At 39.9% G+C, this 18,246-nt stretch overlaps 1 protein-coding gene across 5 annotated transcripts; it reads right to left on the reverse strand.

The window, feature by feature from the left end:
• Positions 1 to 2,419: 2,419 nt before the first annotated feature.
• ncln (nicalin) lies at positions 2,420 to 15,811 on the reverse strand. Of its 5 annotated transcripts, none has more exons than XM_028587777.1 (15): positions 15,319 to 15,811; positions 14,313 to 14,503; positions 13,377 to 13,518; positions 13,088 to 13,182; positions 11,207 to 11,287; positions 10,847 to 10,950; positions 10,019 to 10,107; positions 9,342 to 9,481; positions 7,794 to 8,020; positions 7,144 to 7,231; positions 7,011 to 7,049; positions 6,505 to 6,668; positions 6,281 to 6,334; positions 5,947 to 6,025; positions 2,420 to 4,856 (listed from the first exon to the last, which is right to left on the reverse strand). In XM_028587777.1, the coding sequence occupies exons 1-15, from the start codon at positions 15,491 to 15,493 to the stop codon at positions 4,794 to 4,796; spliced, it is 1,731 nt and encodes a 576-aa protein (XP_028443578.1). In that variant the 5' UTR covers positions 15,494 to 15,811; the 3' UTR covers positions 2,420 to 4,793. The 5 variants fall into 5 exon arrangements, with proteins under 5 accessions (XP_028443578.1, XP_028443580.1, XP_028443579.1 ...); XM_028587779.1 differs by having other exon boundaries at positions 2,421 to 4,856; positions 6,505 to 6,665; positions 7,842 to 8,020; positions 13,377 to 13,521; XM_028587778.1 differs by having other exon boundaries at positions 2,421 to 4,856; positions 7,842 to 8,020; positions 13,377 to 13,521.
• Positions 15,812 to 18,246: the final 2,435 nt, after the last annotated feature.

The following is an 18,246-nucleotide window of genomic DNA, read 5'->3' on the forward strand; positions in this document are numbered from 1 at the left end:
TCTTTCTTTCAAGCAGCAGTGACCACTGAACACGCATCACGTTGGCTGACAAACCAGAGTGTGATAAACCTTCACGTGGCATTGAAATTTATTTCAGACACACATTAAGAGATCAAATTAAAGTCTCTATTATGTCCCAGAAATCCCACATATGGAAAGATCTTTGATGTCACCTGTAATTCAAACACGTTCAATTAAACTACAGTGGAAAGGTTTCCCTGGATCCCACTGGTTTACTCTTAGTGGAAACAGCTGCTGCACCTGTAGTTAATAAGGTATATTTCTAATCTTCCTACCTTCTCGATCAAATTCAAGCTCTTGTTTCGATGAACAGCATGCTTGTGCTGCCGGAGCAGGCCGCAGATGTCGTTCTGTTTTAGTTTGTCTTCCACAATCCCCACATCAGCACGTGTGTGTGTGTGTGTGGGGGGGGGGGAGAGTTCAAACTAATTTTAATTTTATATTAAACTATCACTATTATTGCTGTAGTTAAGGTTATCATTGTTGATTTGTTTTTGAATTGCTGTTTTTTTTTTTTTTTGCTTCCTCTGAGAGCACTGTTGGAATCCCAGTTTGGTTGTCTTCTTCTGCTGTGTATGAGTCAGTGATCGTCTGCTCAGATCAGATATTTTCTGGGAGAGTTGTTTTGTTCATCTACATTACAAACAAATGGATTAATATCAGATCTCTTCCTTTTAATCTAGATGCTGGCTCGCACTCATTTTACTGTATTCTGATCGTTATACATCTGTACTGTAAAAGTAACAGTTCATCAAACATTTTGCTGTGTGTTAAGATATCAGACGTCCTGTAGCACGGTGTTCTGGCAGGAAGTGACCTCTGCGGTCTTGACTATTCAACTGTGAGACTAGATAATCCATAGTTTGCTGATATTTGTGTAATATGATGGCAAATGTGAAGTTTGCAGTGAACCCACAAAGACCTGTGATCTGTATTAGGTGTGACTCAGCCCAAGTCTGGTATGGTACCGTGTGCGAAAAGGTGCACCTTCGATCTCTCTCCCAACTGTCACGCTACAAACAGTCCTGTGATGTGAGACTGAATAACTACTACTAGGGGTGGGCGATATGAATGTGAAACGCACCATCAGACAGTATTCATTTGATGTACTGTTTACACCTTGGTGTCAGTGTTTTAAATCAATGAGCTGTTTTGTGGAAATATTGGATTTGATCATTTTGCATCTGAAGTACTTTGTCTTTTCAGGAATTTACATTGATAGATTACCAAAAAAACAGCTGCAGCACCTACCAGGTGGACATTAGATAATGGTCAACAGATTTTTCTGAAAATTAATTTATTAGTTTATTTATTATATAGTTTATTCATCATGTATGTCAATATGATATGAACAAATTTGCATCCATGTCGTCCACCCCTCACTACTACCCAGATGTGATGAAATCTGAAATTGAAGGGAGAAAAAACATTTGGAAATTGTTTATTTTTTTCTTCCTGTATGGATGTGGCTGATTTTTATTTAAACGTCCAACATGTTGGAAACATGTTGCATGTGAAGCTCAGTTCAGTCAGACAACTCAGTTTGGTAAATGCACAGACTTGATATTTGACGTCTAGGCTCTGACCTCGTCACTCTCCACCTGCATAGACGAAGATCAGCTCAAAGGAGAAAAGGCGCTTGTGTTGCAGCCTTGGAGCACAGTAAGCAGCGCTCTAGTGTGGCTTTATTTTACAATGAAAAAGCCCTGTAAAACTGCAAACTACCATTGAATCAAAAATTTAATTTTCCTCTTATTTGTGAAAATAGGCACGTGACCCGTTTCAACTGCACACCTCAAAGAATCGATAAGAACCAGAATCGGAATCAGAATTGTTCAAATCTAAATGATGCTTTACCAATCAGTTTGCAAAGGCTCGATAAAATGTACAAACTCAGCAGTAAAAGCTGTGTCGGATGTTTTATACTAAATATGACGTGCGAGTTGTCTGCCTGAACTGTAGCTCGCAGGCTTCGCCTTCATTATGACACAAAGTATCTTCAAGAGTGCTTCGATTGTGCCAAAATGTCCACCCAAATTATGAGGCAAGTGTTTGTGGGTGCTGGTGACGAGCGAAGAGGAGAGCTAGTAGAGAACGATGGGCAGAAGAAGCCCTGCAGGTATTTCTTATAAATTGCACTGTAATTTATTGTTATTGTTTATTAGATCAAAATTAGAAAATGGAAGGCAGAATTTGAGAATTTTTACTAAGTAACTAAAACCTTTAAAAAGGATTTTAATTATTCGTTTTCTGGACCATTGATGCACTGTAATCGATACAAATTGACCCTTTTTTCTTTCAAACTCAACTTGATCACTTTTTAAATCTGACCACTTGATAAAGACACATACTTGCTCTTTTGTAATACTATTTTAATACCATTCAGCCAATGTTTGTTTCATTTCTTTCCCATAAAATAAAACGTGTCAATAAACAAGAGACTTGCTCCTTGTGATTTCTTTTATTTCTTTTAATCACACCTGATATCATTTTCATTGCAAAGATCAAGTGTTGTGGATGAGGTTCAGACCAGAGAAGAGTTCAGTTCAGTGCACAAATGAAAACCAACTGCTTCAATAAATTAAAAATGCATATGTACCACACAGTATTTCCCTCATAATGGTACATTTAAAAAAAAAAAAATCCTGTAATTGTTACCATGGAGACATGTAGGGGTCACAGGTCATGCAGAAAAACATGGAAAATACAAAATGGTAAATAAACACCGTTCACCCACAACAAGGCAAGACCATGGCAGAGAAAGGGTCAAGGAAACACTGCAGTATTAGTTTTACACACACACAGACACACACACACACATCAATATCTCATGAAATGAATCTAGGTGTGTTTTAAGATATTTGTCCAATATTTTTGTCCATTTAATCCAACACCCTTTGTGTTATTGCCCATTTTAAGACATCCAGTGTACAAAAACTGCAGTGCTGGCTTGACCAAAATCTTAACAGCTTTAAAAAACATCTGATCCAGTCAAATCAGTGCTGCAGTCAGCACGTTTTCTGATAAAAGCAGTAAAGGGCGAGTTTTATCTTGTCACGATGTGTTGGCGTTGTACTCTTATACGCTTAACACACATGTGCTCCGATTAGACAAACCTGTTTTGTTGCATGTGACCTTTCTTTATCATGAGCCTTAAGATAAGTCGACATCACCAGCATGACTTTGTTTTTTTGTTTTTTATTCTAGATTTAAAAAAGAAGACTTGAGCAGTAAAAATAAGACATCAAGTCACACAGCAACAGGAAACAAACCTCGACTACAGGAAAAAAAGTTACACAAAAAGTAAGAAGGAAAATGTAAAGGCGGAATCTGCTTTAAATTTCCATGTTTGTATATTCAACAGGGAGAAAGGGGGAGATTAAACCATACAATAATTATTTGGCAAAGATTTATTTTTCTTCCATTCAATCAAATGTTTAATAAATTCACTACAGAGGCAATGGAATCACAATAATCTAAACACTACTTCACATTTCATTTAGGCAACTCGTCTTATCCGTAAACGATATTTGTGGAGTCATTTTCACTGGCCATTTAAAAAGGATAAGTTCAGATTTTTTTTCCCAAGTCTGTCTCAACAAAATACTCATGTGCCCATATATGACATGTCGATAGAAAAAAGAAAATCTATTACCAAATATTTTGATAATCGCTTCATCGTAAGCCATTAAAAAAGGGATTTGTTGCAATGTTTTATACATTATTGTAAATTTTATGGAAATGCAATTTGATGTCATCTTGATGTCCTCTAGGACTCGAACAACCTGCAATGGGCATTTTGCACTATTTTTTGACATTTTATAGTCAAAGCGATCGATCAATTTATAAAAACGGATATGGTTGACTATAAAATTATTATGGTTAGTTGCAGCCCTGAAGAGATGGAAGACAAAATCCACAGTCCTTGGTGTGCAAAAGTGCAGTTCATCTGAAGCTAAAATGGGTTTGGCCTGATGCTACAGTCTTTTAGAATGACACCAAGAGGGAATGTCTTACCAAAAAGACTTTAATCAGGTGAAATTAGTTTTTTTCACAAAACCAGAACTGTGGATTTAGGAGGGGGTCTTTAAACAGTGAGTATGTAGAGAAAGAACCATTAAAGTGACTGTAAACGTCTTTATGGAAATGTGAGTATTGTATTTTAAGCAGATTGGAAAATGTGAACCTGTCCTTTAACAACCAAGTTTGGTGACCACATCTCTTGACAAAAGAAATTCTGGGCTAAACTCTGTGTGGTCAGTTTCTCCCTGTAGCTGCCTGAGACAACACATGGCGTCAGTTTGGCACAACGATCACTCGTACGGTATACCGAGAGGAGGAATGAGGAGTGGTCGCTGGAACAGCAACATCAGAAACTCACTTAATCTCATCTAGATCTCAGCGGTGTGGACAGATGCTTTGCATCCCTCACGACAGTCAAACAACGAAATATGTCCGACGCGAGGCATTCTTTTTTTTTTTTTTTTTTTTATGAATGACAAGACATAATGTGTTCATGAAGACAGGGAGATTGAAAAATGATTCCTGATTATTCTGGTCTGTGAGACCAAATGGATTAAGTTGGCAGCAGGACAGGATCTGACATCATAGTTTGTGGTATCAGGATGAAGGAAATGAAAGGAAAAGATTCTGCTGGTTTGAAACCGTCATGAGGACAGAAGCTCGGCCCAGCTTCTATGTTCTTACTAGTTAAAGTTTCTTGATTTGAGGAAAAGGGTGGGATCGGAAAAAGAAATGCGGCGTTGTGCACCTTAATGGATCTTCGCTTTGGGTTGGGTGATTCTACGGACAACACTGTACAGGACTCCAAAGTTCTGTAAGGATCACAAGAAAAAGAGTCCATTTCATGTATCCAGACAAGACCCACAAAACATCTGCACACACACACCTTTTTCAGACATCAGCCTTTTTCACTGCATCAGTGATTGATTTCCAAACTCGTCGCTGAGGCCTTAATTAACGACCATCATGAGCACAAAGGATGCTTGCCCTCCTCTTCGATACTAACCCTTATAAACGTCCTTTACAATAATAATGCCTGAAAGTGCCTCAGCACACAAGAATGCCGCTTTATTTAATTCCTACTTGTCCAGACGCTGTTATGTTTTGCAGGACATTTATTTCATCCAAGCCCACTGTATGACAGAAAGCTGAAAACCTAGGAAGGCATACTGATGGTGAGATGATATTTTTTAACCCCTTACCTACACTAAAAGACTGATACGATATCAGAAAAATCTCCTCAACAGCTTAAAATTGGCTCCTTCACTGCATTTTGTGGTTTATTTAATACATTTCCTTTCGGCATTCAAGATCAATAGTGATAAATGTATTACAGGGCTCTAAAGAAGGCAATGTATACCTCTGTGTTTATTTAACGTTGCTGCTTCTGTAAGATTTTTTTGGCAACTTAGGGGTAGGAGAAACATTTTCACATACACCATCCCCTTTTAAAGTTGATATGGCAAACTTGTTGCTTGTTTACACATCCGACAGTTAAGGAGCAACATCATCATTTATCGTGAGTTGTATTTCAGGCTGCCTGTAAGTCCAATATTTACTTTAGGTCTGTTTTGATCTCCACCAACACCTGAGGGAAATATCGGACTCTTTGGCTGCTAAATGCTCCACTACGTTCTGCTAACTGTGTCTGTCCGCTGTTTGGTGCTGAACAGATAGCGGAGAGGTTGTTTTTTTTCCTTCTATTTATTTTTTTTTTTAAGAGATTTTTGCTGATAACAGTTGCCTGCTGTGGAAGAAGGCGACGTTATGAGAGCAGTGAGAATGAATTTACAGACTAGACAGCTAAACATTAAACAAACTATTCAGCTGATATTTGTCTGTATGTAATGTAGTGCATGTCTGAAAGAGGCCACAGACTACTGCATGAACACAGTGACCTACCTGGATAGCAAGATACATCATCCCTAAGTAGGCTGCAATGCAGACTGCCAGCAGCAAGTCAAAAATAGCAGGCTTCACTCTGAGAGGTAGAGAGTGAGTGAGATACAGAGATTATTAAAAGAGAAAGTCAAAAAGCATCCTTAACATGATGTGATGTTTGGATTTGGTCCATAATGGTAAAATATGAAAGTCTCAAATACAGTTAACTAAGGACTAATTGAAAGCAGATAATAGCCTCATGACTTTACAGCCAGCTGTGAGCTTTTACAAAGCTACAGTAAATCAGCGTGAAGTGCACTAAAGCATCTCAGGAGAGGAGCTCATTACAGCGTACCTGTAAGCATTCATAGTCTGCTTCAGCTGGTCGTAGAATACAAACTCTGGATCCCTGAGGACAAGCAGAGTTCAAAGCTGTCACTTTGACATCATGACAAAACCTGAATGTACAATATACATGATATCTGTTGTTTATGGAAATATACAGAAAGTACTTATCTCGCCATTGGAAATGTTGAGACAATACATTTTGGGCATTGAACCATCCACCCTTTTCTTTACCTTTTGTCAGCTTTGACGTAGTGTCTCTTAACATCCTTGAGGTAGTGTCCGAGGTGATACTCCAGAGTGGACACAACGCTACTGTCTTTGTCCACCAGCTGAGCGGCTCTGGGCTGCGCTGTGAGCCAGTCCACCACTGCTGATAGCTGCTCGTCCTGCACCTGCTGACGCGAAAAGACAAAAACTGCATTACACAGGGGTACAGTTTGAGCTACACACAAAATAACCACCAGAGTCTGTGATGGACAGGACAGGATATAGTTAAAAAGAAGTATTACATAAAGCAATACCAGTTTTTTGGAGTAATACAAAAGTTTTGCTTTCAGATTTAAAAAAAAAAAAAAAAAAAAAAAAAGGTACCAGTAGCAATTTCACAAAATACAATTGTAAATAGTGTCAACACAAATTCTGTCCTGATAAAAACACTACAAAATCAGGGACAATTGTTGCTACTGCCGTTTCTTTTAGAGATCTGTTACCACCGTGCCCTCAGTTTAGTGACTTACCATCTGTTCAGTGAAGATCTGCAGGTCTCCAGGAGCCCCCTGTGCAGCACAGTACACAAACAACAAAAATGTCACATCACAGGCAGAAAGCAGACGCAGTATAAAACAGTTTCAACATTTCCTGTGTGTTTACCTTTTCGGTGAGGTTGTAAATGACCCTTGCCAGTGCCTCTGCTACCAGCTTGGTGTTCCTGCTGAGTTTCTTCATGTCGACATGAGGCCTGTAAAACAGGAACACAAGTGTGCAGACAGTTAGAAATGGTAAAAAAGGCCAAAACGTAAGGAGAGAAACCAGAAACCCTCTGCAGCAAGGGATAGAGGAGAAACCAACTACAGGGCATCCATTTTCACACAGGTGGGCTGGAATGCAGAACGTTTGACAAAAGAAAACGGAGCAAATTGGAAATTGTACCACAGAACCGATAAATGGTTTACTAACAGACAGAGAGACGGGATGGTTACAGGAGCAGTATAAGATAAAGGAAGAGTGAAGAGTGGAAATGAGAGCACAAAAGGTGTTTCTGCCACAGACAGCATCAAATCTAAAACCTCACACGCTCATTCCACATGTGGCGGGAGTGCATAAATACAGTCGTGAATGACGTATGCAGTGGTCGTGCCCTCACAACACTCTTTTCATGGAAGGTGTATAAAGGGACTTGATAGCAGAGGTGCAAAGGAATGGGTCTATAACAACACCTGTGACATGAATAAAAATGAATGGCAGCTAGAATGGAATCTCTTTTGTCTCTGTGATTCAGAGACTTGCAGTAATGAACCCACCCAGCAGGGGGCTCTCCCGCTCCATGGCGAGAGGAGGGGGACACTGACCGCACGTCCATGATGCTGGAGCGCTGAGCCAGGCGGTGGGAGGGCAGATGGGACAACGTGAAGGCCGGCAGCCGGCGGATCCCGAAGCGCTCGTGCTCCCAGGCCAGCATGTCGTCGGCCAGGTTGATTTTCTTGTGGACCATAGAGAACTTGACTTCTGGGAACTGACTCGCAGCCACCTGAGAGGAAATGAGAAATATAATCTTAAATCATAGCCTTTAACCTATGTGCTGTGGGTTTAACAAGAAAAGTAGAGCAAAACTGATTAAAATTGCTTGTATCAGGAAAAACTAGGCGTAGGCTCCAGGGCATCGGTAAAAGCAGGTTTTTGTTTTTTTAGTTTTAATCAACTAACAATTACAACTCTGTACACATCAGTAGGTATTCATTAAAAAAAAAAAAAAAAAAAAAAAAAAAAAGACTTCAAGCTAGAGCACACAAGTTCATAGGTGAAGCAGCTCATGTGCTCTGGTTCACCACCTAAAAATGATGTGACTCAAGAAAGAAGTAAAACTGCTGTTGTGTTACAGAAATATCTACAGTGTTAAAGGGGGATAGCACCGAAGTTGGCATGGCCATTTACATTTCTATATAGGTTAAGAGATTACTATATACTATATACTGACCTATATCTCTGCTACTAAATAAGAGCATGTTTTTGTCCAAGGTTGTAGTGAGAGTCAGTCATTTAAAAAAGGAACACATCAACTTATTCACCGTATCCCCCAGAGTTAGACCAGTCCATACATACCCTTCTCATCTCCGTGCGTGTCGTAATTCTGTCTGACGGCTCCACTGCTAGCCTAGTTTAGCACAGATCCTGGAGGTAACCTGCTCCAACTAGCCTACTGCTCCCAATGAGTGACAAAATAACACCAACATTTTCCTATTTACATGTTGTGATTTGTATAATCACAGAGTGTACAAATAACAAGGTCACATCGTACTAACCATATACATACTGGGTAGTATATTCTCAGAAGGCGAAGCACTGCAACTTCTGCTACTTGGGCGGAGTGATTTGCTCGCAGCACCTGAGAAGCCCCGTGGTGAGGAGCAGAGAGTAACAACAGTGCTTTTCAGGTGTTGCGCTAATCACTCCGCCCAAATAGTAGAAGTAGCAGTGCTTCACCTTTCTGAGAATATAGTTCCCAGTTTATATACGGTTAGAAGATTGTTGCGTCTCATGTGACCTTGTTATTTGTACACTCTGTGACTATACAAATCACAACATGTAAATAGGAAAATGTTGGCATTATTTTGTCACTTATTAGGAGCGGTAGGCTAGTTGGAGCCAGTTACCTCCAGGATCTGTGCTAAACTAGGCTAGCGGTGGGGGCGTCAGACAGAGTTACGACGCGTAGGGAGATGAGAAGGTTATGTATGGACTGGTCTAACTCTGGGGGATAAGGTGAATAAGCGAAAGTCCCAATAAGTCGGCGTGTTCCTTTAAATGACTCAATGATCAGACTGAGGTGTATCGAGCCTTGAGGTTCTTACCATCTCCAGCTCTTTAAGTAGAGAATACTGAGGAGTTCCCTCTTTAGGAGGTTTGGACACATGAAGGTGCAAAGAGTCTCCGTTCCCCAGAGTGTCTAGACACAACACAAAGGCTACGTTGTCCTGCAGCAAACTGGAGTCTACGGAGAAAGGGAGGGAAAGGTATGGACAGCAAGGAGAAGTTAATAATTACGTTTAAAAATATTGAAAGACAGAGGGTATAAAAAAAAAAGGGCACCTGCCATGTTAAAACACAGCAATGTAACCAAATATTTTATGTAGAGAAAAAACAAGGACTGGTTCTAACCAACTATAATAGTCTGTTGTTATTTTGTTCTGATCTGCTTTTAAGAAGCATTAAAATGTAACTGTTTGGTTACTTTATAGTGGTGAATTTTCTCAACCATAGAAAATTCGCCAATATAAAGTAAACAATTGGTTACAGATCTAGTGTATCTTAATGTATCTATTTGTCTTTTCAGACTGGTTTGGGAATAACTTGTACTGCATTTTGCATTTAAAAGTAATTACAGTAAATTCAAATAATTGTCTTTATTCAGATATTGAGTATTGTTTTAAAATTGAATCATAGCCCCAGAATTGTATATCTAACCAAATCCAGCTGCATGAATATTTATACTCCTTTCTGTGAGCAGAATGTATGAACTGAACAGTACCTGTATGGTCCAGATTGTCCTCCAGCCAACGTTTGGTGCCCTGGTAGTTGAACTTCCCCCCACCAGACACAAAGAACAGCAGGTTGTACCTGAACACATTTCACAAAATTAGTCAAATCTACGACGACAATCTCCTGACGGGAACCTGATTGGGAGGACGATGTGTGATGATACAATGTATAGACATTGAGAGACTAGAGATAACATTAGGGAATATCAGAGTCCGTTGTAAATAAATCAAAAGGAATACCTTAAAATGACAGACACATCAAGGGAGTGGTGCCGACTTTGAACCTACACAAGACGACTTTGTCTTCTACAGAGCATTTTACAGTAAAGTCCATTAATCCTTTACTAACCACTCTCTGGAAGAAGTGGATCCTTCCTCTCAGCTATTGTTAAGTACATTTAGACACAAGAATGAGCCTGTACCATATTATTGACCGCTTTAAGTGTTTAACACAGTCCAATGCGATTCTCACTGCCTGCAGAGTGCACACATAATGTTCAATATAGTTCTCAAAAAGCTTTTGGAGCGAGACTCTAACCATAACAAATGTGATAGACATAAAGACTTAATCGTGTGTTCAGATGAACCACTGAGGTCAGCCATCAAGACTACTTTTTCATTCTACTATTTCATCGTATATACAATGCATAAACTGAGTGTGCAGCATGGAGCATCACTGTTTTGACATGAATGTGTAAAATAATCATAATTTGTGCTTTTAATGCAGCTAAATATTTATATATACTGCTATTTGAAACTCATGAGACACAAAATGATCCATCAACAATTTAAAGGCGAGTGCTGTTTTCATTACTCACCCAGCGTGTGTCCTCTTATAGGTGTAAAGTTTCGAGAAGAGACGAGCCAGCTCCAGTAACATGGACACCCCACTGCCGTTTGAGTCTGCTCCGTACGAAAGCCACTGGACACAACAACATGCACACACATGGTCAGATTACTTTCCTGGCATGCTCTCTTTTTACTGACAGTTGTGGTGCATCACTGTGTTATTTCCTGAACTTCTACTGTATCCAATCATAAAAAGACATTGTGTCTGACTAATCAACTTGGAGACTAAATTTAACCAAATCCTACATATTTCTTCAGCTGCTAAATTACATGTATGTTTTTGAAAAAGTCAGGGCTTATATGTTAGAGAAAAGAAGCAGTGAACATACTGGAGCAACACCAAACGAGTCGTAGTGAGCAACCATGACGATAGTGGGGAGGTCCTCTCCTCCAACTCCAGCCAGACGACCCTAAGGAAATAAAAACATTAGATGAGTGATATAAAACAGAAGCAGAAACAGATTATATAAAGTGTAGCAAGTCAAAATAGCTAACGTTTAAAGTTTATGGACCAGAGATGCACAGAGATAAGCTTGTTTGTGAGCCCAATGTGTACAACTGTATATCACTGACAAGGACACAGAGAAACGTTTTAAATAACTATTGTATTGCAATGATTTTCAAACAACAAATACAAGAACACAAAATGAGGCCCTTAAAAGTACTTCTTTTGATCGCCGGAGTTAAGTCCAAGTAGGAAGAAAAGAAAAAAAAGAAGTTAATTCCAAGATTCAGTTCAAGTCAATCCAATCCTACCAACGGAAGGGGTTGGTTCAAGTATAATCCACGATTCATGGGTCAAAGAGTGAAATTTCCGGGTGGTTCAGCAACACATAACAGGGTAACACAAAACCTGACCGCTGACTGCAGAAGAGTTCAAACAAAAGAATATGTTGCTGCACTGTTCGATGCCGTTCAACACAGTGACCAGCTGGAGTGGAGCGAGAGGAAAGAGGAAGTTACCTCACCTTATCCGTATATTTTTATTGTGGTCAGCAAACTGGGATCGACTAAATTATTGTTTGTCTTTTTAACCTGGGTTGCAAAAGCATGAGATTCAGCTGAACCAATGGCACCGTGCGTATTAAACTGTCAGGCTGGTAGTGTGCCAGTGCAGAGTTGCAGTGGGTTACAGTCACAGTCAACCTCGTGTCCACAGACCTCAGTCTCTGAATCCCCTGCAGTTTGACTAAAACACCTTTTTTCTTCTGGTTTTAAAAGGGGCGCTATGCAGTTTTGGCAATTTCTTTGCCGTTTTCTCACAGGTTTCTCTATAGAGCTCCCCCTACAGCTTCGGAATAGATATTTGGTAACAACTCTGTTCCTCCGACAATGCTTTCCTAGCTTTCTGCTTCTTTTTTTTTGCCGGCTCAGCCAAACTCCATCGCTACCTTGTTCTTATAGCTAGATGGTTCCTGTATGTGTGCAGTGTCGTGAAGCAATTTGTTACGGCTCACCGGCCAAAAGTTGCAAGGGTCCTTTTTCCGCTCATAGGCACTAGGGCGGAGCGAGACAACCACCATTCAACCCAATAATAACTCCAAAGCTGTTCAGTTAAGGTAAATAAAGCTAAAAAAAAATAACTGCATATTTCCCCTTTAACACTAAGCTCAACTGTTTGATTCAAAACTATCTTACACAAAATAAAACAATTATCAAAGCCATCCAAATCCCTTCATAAAAAGGAGGACAGAAATACTGTAGCAGTTGATTACTGTAAAGAGAAGAATGCCATTCACATGCTCTGACATTGACCATGAATAATCTTCTTCTTGTTACGGGTGGAAGACTCTTTTGACCTTAAGAGCAAAATAGAGGCGATCAGGCTAGATAGTGTGTGTAAAATACTTACAAAATAATAGTCTCAATTTAAACTGGATATGCATATTCTGGACTGCATTTCAAATCCATCTTGATTTCAAAATTCCAGGCTTTCAGTCCACACAGCCGTCTTTGTTACAGGATTTATGGCCACCCACATGTGCAGAAAATCCTCACTGGGCACTAGGATAGCAGGCAGAACACACAATACTACCCTGGCCTAATAACACAGGATTGACTGTCACAGCTTAGGTACCAGAAGATTCTTCTTCGACATCACATGTTGGTCATCCATAATGTATCACTTTATAATAAAAAAAAATTACAAAAAATGTGTGTGTTTCAATCAGCTGATTCAGGTACAGTTGTCTTCAGATTAAGTCTCTCACCTCTAGACTGGTGATGGCCCAGTCACTGATAGCTTTACTCTGAGCTCCACTGGTGACCATCTGGAAGCCGTTGGCTGTGGCCGTATGCAGCAGCACTACAGAATTCAACAGAAAACATTAAATTAGAATTGATCGACTTGCACAGTGGCCATCCTACGTTACCATTTTCCCTATCTGTATATCTATGTGTATAATTTTTTTTTTTATCATAAATGTACATAAAATGCTGTGTAAAATGCAGACAGGTAGACAATTTGAGTCCAGCAGCAAGTCCAGTCTAAAAGTCTACCTTCAGCTGCTGATAAGGAGCCTTGTGAGGAGGAGGAGGTTAGGGTTTGGGTGTAGATGGACAGCAGCTCATCGTCCTCCATGGCAAAGTAGACGGGGACGATGGTCTCAGTGGCCAGCATCTCTGGCTCCAGCTCCATAAACTGCTACACAGGATAAACAGCATGTTGAACAAGCAAAGACACACAGCTCTGTTTTGTTAGCATTACATGCTGATGGATTAAAACTAAGAGAGGAAATCTGATCAATTCCTTAAACCCTGCAAGTTCAGTATTGCTAACATTTTGAGAGGAATGTAAGTGATGGGGGACAGCTACAGCAGAAAACAGGAAAGAAACTGCATTAAAGTGAACTTTTAGTTTCTACAATAATTCACCAAAAGCTACATTTTTATGTTATGTAACTCATCTACTACTTCTGTTTTTCAGAAAAACTAATCTGATTGATCCCACCACTACAATTAGTCATAGTGTGCTTTAGTGAGATCCAATCACTTGGATGTGGATCGCTCAACATCATCCAATCTCTGTAAAGGAACACTGCAAATTCAGGGTTTTGTCAGTCCTCCATCCAAACCATTTTCTTTATTTTTGAGTCACACTTAGCTTTGAAAGGTTGAGGGGAAGAGCTTCAAAAATAGTAATCAGCAGACAGTAAATCAATTATGCATTGGGACACTGCTTGCCTATCCATTCTTTCCACTGATAGATACACTTGAGCAAGGCAGTTCATCTTACAGTTGACTGTGTGAATAGGGAGCAGGGCACTGCTCGGTTATCTTAAATACACTGATAGCCCTCAGTACCAATGCCATCACTTTCTTATTCAGAGGTTTCTTTCGGATTTACTTGAACACACACTCAAAGTGGAAACCGTTAATGAAGGGGGAGAAACGGGATACAGCACAAGTCTTTGATTTGTGGCATTAAAGTGTTACCTGTACTATGTCCTGGGGCATAGCAGACATGTTTTTGGGCAGGATGATGACCACAGCTCCTGCCGACTGGCGTAGGGCTTTCTGGTACTCTTCATAGGAGAAGTCTGCCAGCCGCATGATAACACAGCGACGACTTAGTACCTCTGCTTCCACAGTACGAGCCTCCGTATTCAGGATAGCATTCCTGGTACCTGAGGGTAGGAGACACACCGATCATTAATTATGATACAATAACTCCTGTCTTTATGTCAACAGGAAAGGTCAAGAATGACTTATCCTGCTATTATCGCACAAGAGATGTTAAATAGAGACTATTTTGAATCAAATGTCTCTGTATGACAAACTGATGCTGAGGCTAAAAAAAAAAAAAAAAAAAAGAGTTGATCTCTTTGTCAAGTCTGGTAGCTTTCGTTAATCTTCATCTAAGACTTAACACATGAAATACTAGCCATTACGACTTATCATACTTTTACAAATGCAAGCTGTTGTAACGTTATCCTTATTGGAATTTCTTCCCCTTTTTTCACTTTGTGGATTATTATTATTTTGAGATGCAAAGTCATTATTTTTAGAAACTAAGTAATTATTTTGAGAATAATTTAGAGAAAGTTTCTAATTATTTTGAGATACTATGTCAATGTCAATATTTTGAGGACGTTTCACATTATAATGACTTACAGGATCTTTTTTCCCCATCACATTGGCGGAAATGGGCTTTCATAAAATATGATTCTGATTTGCTTCTAGGAAAATAGCTATCGCTAGCTTGGTATTTACGTTACCTACTAGCAAAGCTAAGCTACATTAGCAGCTAGCTATCCTGTATTGAATGTCATGGATGTAACGTTAACGTATATAGCACTTCAGGTCACTTAACGTTAGCTGGTGGCGTCAACGAGGCTACCTTGAGTTAGCTAGCTGTTGGAGACCGATCTAGTTACTGGTCAAAGATAACGTAGTAGTGCTTACATGTATTACACTGTGATAAAATGGACAGCTGACTTACCGTAAGGCTGTCCCTGCAGGTCGTACTGCTGCATGCGGTACACCGTGAACTCATGTGCCGCCTCGGCCGGGAGCGGTGACACCAGGATCAACACCGCGGGGATAAACACAATGAAGGTAAGGGGAAACGAAGATTTAAACATGTTGTCGAACACTTCACTAGCCTCCTCAAACATTGTGGCGATTGTATTGAGCGCACAGCTAGAGATAAAATAATATGTTCAGCTGTCACCGCTCTCAGCAACTGACAATCGGGGACCCAGTTTAGCTAGCTAGCTAACCGCAACCGGAGCAACTGACAGATAATTCTCATCAGGCAAATAGCTGCACGATCAGCTACTCTACACTGGGACCAGAACAAATGCAACATTAGTGCCAGCTTTTGAAAATAGAGCAATACAGTGTTATGTATGTTGAAAAGTACATGTTTGTGTAGAATATTCATCTGATAATTAAATATTTCAAACTGAGTTGAATCAACGGGCCTTCAGGGATCTTCTAGGGCAGCTATAATGAAAGGGTCGTGTATGTTAATGACACTAGATCCACTAGATGGCACTGTACACCACATGCTGTACACCATAGAAACTAACCATGGTACAGGCCCTGTAATCATATATGCTGGGTTATGATATATATATGTCCAGTTCTCTGTCCTGCTGTTAGCCACCACAGGACCTTACATTGAACCCCCCAGGCCTACATTTTTATATATAAATTGATCATTACACTTGATTTCCATCAAAATTGTAAGTTACACATAGTAACAGATTGTTTTGCCCTCACTTTCCCCCCAAATGACAAGGACATTATCCCACTGCTCCCAATGCTAGTTGCAGCCATGAACACAGATACAGTCCAAGACATTCGCCTGTCTGTTGTTTTTGTAACGGGATTTGACATTATAGTCTGTTGACCAGAGCTTTGACTTTGTGATGGTGTGAAAGACACCAATTAATTTTTTTTATTATTATTATTATTTTGTCACTGTTTTTTATTGCCACTGTATAAAAAACATTTATTTCAAACAAGAGAAAAGATGCTTTGTACCAGATTGTACTCTTTTCTATCTCTGTCTCTGCATTCATTTTTCTGCTATATGTCTTGGCATGCATCAAGGATGTGTTAAAAAGAAAAACATATTTGAGTATTTATATACGGTTTACAAATCCCTTTCTTTCCCCTCTGTAATAGTGGAATATTTTTGATGACTCATGTTGCACTTGGCATATAGATGCATCCATTCAAATTAAATCATTTTACTGTGACTTTAAGGGAAACGTAACAGGGTTATAAAAAGAAACTGAAAATGTGGCCTGGTCATGGGACCAAAGTTTTTTTATCATAATAAAAACAGTAATAAAACTTAAAGTCCAGTTAGGAGGAGCTGAAAATCATATTCTCTTTTCTCCCTGTCTGTCCCTCCTGAGGCTGCTCTGCTAAGTGGCAGATTAATGCTGATATGATGTCCTGCCATCCCACTTAATGGACCTTGGCGTCATTATTTCCTCTTGTATGAGTAATCCATGCCCAAGCTGGTGAGAGAGGGCGAGCAGCAAACAAAGCACAAAACCAATTTGCCATGGACGTTGAAAGTCATTGCAATGATTTCACATTATTGAGAAATTATCATTTGGAGATCCGCTCACATGACCCACCATCTGGCCGAAGAAAAACATAGGCTACTGCTCAACATAAAGACAACAGTAAGAACAATTGTTTCAAGAAGAAAATAACGTTCTTGTGTGGATGGTGGTGTGAGTCACATCCTCAAAATTCACAACATCAGGATCCTCCAACACAGCGGCTCAGCAAAAATGCATGAGGTCACACATTTTTCACTTGATGTCGCATCGTCCAAAAACAAAAACATTTTTCCAAAACATGACTGTGTACACACTACAGTGAAGACTCAAGGGAACACACACACACACACACACACACACACACACACACACACACACACACACACACACACACACACACACACACACAATGCATGAGCTGTTCAGTGTCCTCATTTCTTTCCAGTGCTCCTGGGAATGTCCTGAATCAGACCAGCCTTTGCTCCCAACCCCCGGCCACAGAAAAACACTTTCTCTGTGCGACCACACAAAAGGTGCAGTCAGTGTGTGTGTGGGTAAGTACCGTGGATTAACGAGAGATTAGCTACCTAGCAGTAAGTAAGAAATTTCTGTGTAGCATGCCTATGTAGGTAGCCCCCCCTCAGTTTATTGCCCCTTCCCATTCTCAGAGGATACTGTCATTCTCTCACCACACTGGAAGGTTGCAGACAGTGGCCACACTGAAGTGTTCAAACCACTCAACGACGAAGTCAGAATCACAGAATACCAAAGATACACTGTAAGAGGGAGTGATTTCTGGCATGAAGTTTCCTCACAGACACCACTGTTAGCACACACTGTTGGTCTTTCTAAAACCAAGACCTATAAAGCAGGTCACCTGAGTCAGTCACTCCCTAAAACATGACACGCTGTAATCCCCTTGTTAATGAGCAGAAGGTTTAAAAAACAACAAGGTCCGGCTTGATGGAAAGATCTGTGAATGAGGGAGGGGTCAGAGGACACACTATCAGAATGTTCCTAAAGAGTAACTTCACACTACTTCAACCTTTTTTGAGTAAGTTAGTTATATGTACACTATCATTGGATCCTGGCCCCATTATATAGCGTGCATTGCTATTTCAAAAGAAAATCCATTAATGTTGATCTCTCGACACCCCCAAAATATCTGCGAGAAGTCTATATGACATTGGGCCTGGTACACCACGCCCCCGAATGACAAGGTTATGTTACGTTCACCCCCAGTAAATACTACCCAATAAAAAAACAATAAAACCAGAAAGCCTTTATAATAAATCTCTTCCATACTTTTAGGGTGTTAACAACTTTGAGAAAAAGATCCTGAT

This window comes from Perca flavescens, chromosome 9 (genome assembly GCF_004354835.1).
Source record: "Perca flavescens isolate YP-PL-M2 chromosome 9, PFLA_1.0, whole genome shotgun sequence".
NCBI lineage: Eukaryota > Metazoa > Chordata > Actinopteri > Perciformes > Percidae > Perca > Perca flavescens.